We start from the raw sequence: 6517 nt of genomic DNA on the forward strand, positions 1-6517 counted from the left end.
TTTGCCCTGTACATTTTCACCCAAATCACAATTAAAAAAAAAAAAAAAAAATGAACCCTTCTGCACAGACAGTACTGCATTGTCAGTGAAGGCAAACATGGATATATGGGTGGACAGATGGATGGACACACTGAACTATTAGGTATGTCTATGCAGTGGGGAGTATGCCTAAGACTATGTATAGGGTTGGCAGAGAATGCTTCTACAAGTGTATTACTATGTTCTGTAAGAATTCCCAGATGTATAGAAGAGCTGACAAGGGACAAGGCTGTAATCACTTCTTGGGCACAGCTAGCTACCCAGAAAGAATGAGTAGTTGGACCTGTGGGTTCGGGACCATAGTCACAAGGGACATCAAGCTCAATTGGCTTAACATACTAGACAAAACACTGTTCCACCTCCTACCTTGGCGAGTAGCCACTGGGATCTTAAAAGCTTGCAAGCAGCCACCTAGATGCAACTAGGTGTCTTTCCTTGGCCAGAGCAAAGAAGAATGAAGAAAACCAAAGATGCATGGAAACAATTAGTCCAAGCAACTGGTACACCATGTGGTCCTCAGCCTATATGACTATGAGACCAGAAGAACTAGATGGTGCCTGACTACCACTGTCAACCACTCGGAGGGGTATCTATGTAGGAGATCCTGGATAGAGTAGGAGAAAAATGTGGAATAAAACTCAAAATCATTTAAATGAAAAAAAAAAGGGAGACCAGGTTTGCTAGTCTGATAGAACCTGGTGGAACCACTGAGACTATGACCCCTAGTTGCCCTTCAGGTCTGGAATTGAACCCACTCCTGTGGCTTCCAGCCAAACAAAAGACAGGCATGTGAGGTGAACATTTACATTAGACAGATACACTCCTTGGAGAGACCAATCATGGAAGAACAGAAGGGCTGTGTATGCATAGGGACATAGCTCAGGGGGGCAGGAGGGCATGGAAGGAAGGACACAGGGAAGAGGTAACTATGGGGAGGAAGTGGGAAAGGAGCTGTTGAACTGTGGTAAATTGTAGTCAATGTCATGAGATAAAGTGTATGTGAGCTGCTACATGGAAAGTGAATTTGCTCTGTAAACTTTCACCCAGATCACAATTAAAAAAAAAAAAAAAAATGTAAATTTATGACAATTCAATATGGACTAGTAATGGTTTATATCACAAAGAAGTCTGCCACTAAAAGACCCTCAACAAATGAAGATAACTACTAGAGTTTCAGAATATCTAAATTTTTAAAAAAGATGTTTCAATTATGATGGCATGAATTAGATCATCTTGACTGCTAACCAAAAGGCTGGCAGTTCAAACCCACCAGCCACTCCTCAGAAGGAAGATTGGGCAATCTACTTCCGTAGAGATACTGCCTAGGAAACCCAAGGAGGGGTCGCTATGAGTCAGATTCGACTCAACAGCAATGAGTTTGGTTTTTGGTTTAAGCCCTATGCATCAAATAAGAAGTATGTGTAAATCAAAAGTCTAATATATTTCTACACTAAAAGTAGAAGATATGCCATAGACATTGTTACTAGAGCATACTTACATTATTTTAGTAAATAATAAAATTCAAAAGCAAACAGTTTATTTAAGAAAAAACTGAGTCTTGCTTTAACCACAAATTAGAAAACAAAATATTCAATAAAATATAAAATATTCCAGAAAGACTACTAAACCTTGAAAAAATCTTCAAGTTGTTTGCTGTTATAAAGAGCTGGAATGTTTGCAGAGAACTGTAGCAGATCTTCAGCACACTGTCTTCTCTCTTCAATAACAGTTTCATCAAATCGTCCTGGAATTAAATAAGATTCAACACTTAAGGAAAGAATGATCAAATACCAGTTTTTGATAGTTTATATCCAAAGATTAGAAAACGGCAGCAGGCCTTTCATTGCCTATTTGCTGTGCTCACTACACAATCTTCTGAAGTCAAATCTAGTCTCTACAATCAGAATCAGTAGTACTCTCACCAAAGAAAATAATGGTCCTGATCAAACAAGAGGCAGAAGTGTCAACTGAAAAATGAATGGTGTATTCATAATCTAAGGCCAGTCAATGTTAGAAACTTACCATTTAGGAAGCAGGTGATTTGAAACTGAAGTTAAAAAGAAAATTTTAAAGAACTCAAATGGTTTTCCACACTAATTTAATACTGTAATTACTCATATAATTTTCCTTTTTCTACTTTTTTTGATTTATAAAGGGGCTGAAGAGAGGAAATTATGAGAACATCTGTGTATCAGTGGGGTCAGAAACCTCAGCTTGAAGCAAAAAGCTTTTATGCTAAATTCCATGTGTGATGCTGTCAGTGTATGTGTCAGCGTGCTTGTGAGAGAAAAGAGAACACACACACTACCAGTCAGCTCTGATTTACAAGGTGATCAAAAGGTGGTTTTTATAGAATGTCAAAAAATGATACATACAATTTGAATGCTGATAAGACATTTTCAAATATGATCATTTTATACTACTCTGAGGTCAGACTATCAATTGGCATTTGTCACATGCCAGATATCATACTGATTGCAATATAGGTCTTAAAAATATAAAATCAAAACAGTACTATCATCACACAGTTAAATGTTTTAAGTGGCTTTGCAATGTGTTAATAGAAAACTGAGGACAAAGAGATTGTTAATTACACAACTCAATGCAAAAATATGAAACTGAACCACTGAAATACTTTCAGCTCAATGTGTCTCACGTTTACAGGGAAGTGTCTATTTCACAGTAACTAAAAGAAAGGTCAGACAGACCCGGATTCAAATTCTAGACTCTACCATCTCTAGCTGTAAAATCCTAGGCATATTACTTCCTCATTTGTAAAAGGGAGTGAACAATGTAATAAAGCTCCCAGGTCCATGCCAGGCATTTAATAAATACTTAATAAATTATTATCATGGTGTATGTACATCTTCAAGCACCACCACTGCCCCTATAACACAAAACATGCTAAGAAACTTTTGTTGACTGTATGAGTGAATTAATGAAAACAAAGAAAATCTTTCTAACAAAAAGAAACATTCTATCCTAGAAAGTGGTCAGCTTTCACTAATAGGAATGTGGATTCATAAACCCTGTAAGGCTACGGTTTATAGATTGGTTTCAGAGATCACAATCCTGTAAAATTCCATACATATGTACACATATACATTTCTCTACATCATTAAAGGGTCTGCAACTTTTATCAGCATCTCAAAAGAGCCCAGGGCCCAGTAGCTGACTTATATGCTGACAGCAAAATACATGGAATTTTTAGCAGGCAAGTGGTAGCCTATGAGAGGACTGCTAATATCCAGTTTACTACTTATTACTGTAAAGAGTACAGCTTCTTCCTTAGAATAATAATCACCAATTTTGAACTGGGTACATGGCACCCAGAATAGACTAAAATTTCCAGCCTACCATGCAGTTAGGTGTGGTTAGGGACTAAGTTCTGGTCAATGACATTTAAATGAGTCATACTGTGGCATCCCAGAAATCTCTTTAAAAGTCAGCTGGTAAACAGAAAATAATAAATGCTGATGAGGCAGTGAAGGGATCTGAACTTTTATTTATTGTTGGTAGGATTATAAAATGATAATACGGAAAACAGTATGGCATTTCTCCAAAAAGCCAGAAATAGAAATATCTTATGTGTGCAATCCCATCACAAGGTATAAATCCTAGATATATAAGAGCAGTTACGCAAATAGACATATCCATACCTATGTTCATTGTTGCATTCTTCACAAATGCAAAAAGATGGAAACAACCTAAGTGCTCATCAATGAATGAACATAAAAGAAAACTGTGCTACTTACATACAATGGAATATTACACACCTATAAAGAATAATGAGGAGTTCACAAAACATCTTTTAACATGGATGAATCTGGAGGACATTATACTGAGTGAAATAAGTCACTCACAAAAGACAAATATTTATGGTCCCATTTTTATTAAAAATCAAGAATAGATATATACAAAGAAAGCAAAGTTCTTTGATGGTTACCAGGGATGCAAAGGAGAAGGAGGGACAATCACTTTCTGATAGTAGATATTTGTTATTTCTGGTGATGGAAAAGACAAGACCAAATACAGATGCTGTCAGCACAACCTGACCAAGGTAAATAAAGACACTAAGAAACACATGAGAAAAAAGGGTCAATTTTGGTAACGTCTATAACATATACAATTTTACAATAACAGTGAAAACAACCAAAAAAGTATGTATGTCACTACACAGGTAGATATGGATGCATATGTGTATAGAAAGGCATACACAGTTAAGTGCATGTACCCATATAGATATATCTGAAGGTATATACACATTTGGGTAAGCTGCACATATATCCACATTTATAACAAACCATACAGAGGGCACAGTTACAGAGGCTTTCCAGATATCCAAACACCTTGCAAGATTAGTTTACTGGGTTAGAAAGCCTGGGACCATAGTCTCAGGGGACAACTTAGTCGAGTGGCATAACGTAGCTCACAAAGATAATGTTCTACATCCTAGATTGGTTAAGTAATAACATCAGGGGTCATAAAAGCTTGCAAGAAGTCACATAAAGATACTGATCTCTACTTACATGGAGCAAAAAAGAATGAAGGTATTCAAAGGTTCAAAGAAGAACCTAGTCTACAGGAGTAACAGCCACATAAACCGTAGCCTTCTCTAATGTGAGCCCAGAAGAACTACATGGTGTCTGGCCACCACTACCACTCTAACCAGGGATACAACAGAAGGTCCCAGACAGAATGGTAGAAAAATGTAGAATAAAACCTGAATTTCTTTTAAAGAAAAAAAAAAAAAAGCTGGATTTACTGGACCTATAGAGACTAGAGGAATCATCACCATATAACCTTTGAACTTGGAATTGAAGCTATTTCTGTAGGTCACTTTTCAGCTGAATAATAGATTGGCTTATAAAATAAACAATGTAACTGTGAGTAATGTGCTCCCTTAGGAATTCTGGTGGTATAGTGGTTAAGGCATTTGACTGCTAATGAAAAGGTCAGTGGTTAGAACCCACTAGTTGCTTCACAGAAGAAAGATAAGACAGTCTGCGCTTCCATAAATATTTACAGCCTTGGAAACCCAATGGGGGTTACTATGAATTAGAATCAACTCAATAGCAGTGAGTTTAGTTGGTTTTAGAATGTGCTACCTTAAAAAATTAACTATCTGAGACCAAAGGGTCAACATTTACCCAAAAGCAAAGAAGGGAATAAAAGGAGGGGAAGGGAAATTAGATCAATGGAAACAAAAAACAAATTGAAATAATAAGAATGCTGATACATTGTGAAAATTGTAACCAGTGGCATGGAACAAGTAGTATAAATATTGTTAAAGAGGAACTTAATTTGCTGTGTAAAACTTTCACCTACAACACAGCAAAATATTATTTAAAAAAAAAAAAAAACAGCTGGTATACACCCTCTCCCTCTCTTCTTCTCTGTCCCTTCTTCCTTCCAGGAAGGATCATGAGGTGAGAAGTTAAGAGCAATAAGGCAAAAAGAGCTTACATACATAACCATAAAACTGTCATGCCTGAGACTACAAAGCTTCTGCATTAGAAAGACATTAATTTCTATCTTGTTTGACAATTAACCAAATCTAAAATAACCTATTATGATTAAGTCTGTTTTTCTATTAGTTCTCAGTTCATATGTAACAATTATAGTCAATTCTCCCAATGAAACAGCACATCTAAAATAAAGGCATTACTACCTTACCTATCAGTAAGATTGTCTGGAAACAAACTTCCAAAAGCCCAAGCCCTACAGCAAATTCTTTGGCCTGAAAACAGCTGAGGAAAAATTTACTCACCGATAAAAATGGCAGCTAACTATTCACTACTCCTTCCAGTGCTTGTAAATTAGTATTAGTAGTTTTGTAACTATCTATAACATCAGAACAGAAACCTAGAAAATGCATACATTATTTTATGCTTCAACTCACAAGACCACCTGAAATTTTCTTTAAATGCATAAACTACTTGCTGATAAATTTTAATGAAAGATTTCTTAATGTTTAATGATAACCTAAAAATATCTTATTTACAATCTGAAACTAATACATAAAAGTTTCTGGGCTTTAATGCTGTATGAGCAATGACTCATTCTCATCTCCCCACTAAGCTGTACTAAAATGCTAATGCAATAAATATATCAACTCCTAAACAGAATAAATATGTCAAAAGCACATCTTCATGTGTACGCTTATTCATCTATGCATTTCTAGTTCACCAAACTTGAACAATCAAAAACAAAACCCACTGCCATCAAGTCAATTAGAACACGCAGAGAACCCCACTGGGTTCCGAAGGCTGTAAATCTTTATGGAAGTAGATTGCCCCATCTTCCTCCCAGAACAGCTGGTGGGTTTGAACTGTCAATCTTCCAGTTAGCAGTCAAATGCCTTACACACTGCCTATCAGAACTCCTTAAACTTAGATAGATCTGGTAACGTAGTGCCTAAGGGACTTGACTGCTAACCAGAAGGCTGGCAGTTCAAACCCACCAGCCACTCCTTGAA

At 36.5% G+C, this 6517-nt stretch overlaps 1 protein-coding gene across 1 annotated transcript in view; it reads right to left on the reverse strand.

The window, feature by feature from the left end:
• The window catches only part of RPS6KC1 (ribosomal protein S6 kinase C1), a 315271-nt gene that overhangs the window by 245270 nt on the left and 63484 nt on the right, over nucleotides 1–6517 (reverse strand). Inside the window, exon 4 of the mRNA XM_007952634.2 lies at nucleotides 1668–1783. Coding sequence (XP_007950825.1) covers nucleotides 1668–1783 — 116 coding nt within the window. The remainder of the gene's footprint in view (nucleotides 1–1667; nucleotides 1784–6517) is intronic.

The sequence above is a fragment of the Orycteropus afer genome, unplaced genomic scaffold (genome assembly GCF_000298275.1).
Source record: "Orycteropus afer afer isolate SDZICR_OR568_19922 unplaced genomic scaffold, OryAfe1.0 scaffold00013, whole genome shotgun sequence".
Taxonomy (NCBI): Eukaryota; Metazoa; Chordata; class Mammalia; order Tubulidentata; family Orycteropodidae; genus Orycteropus; species Orycteropus afer.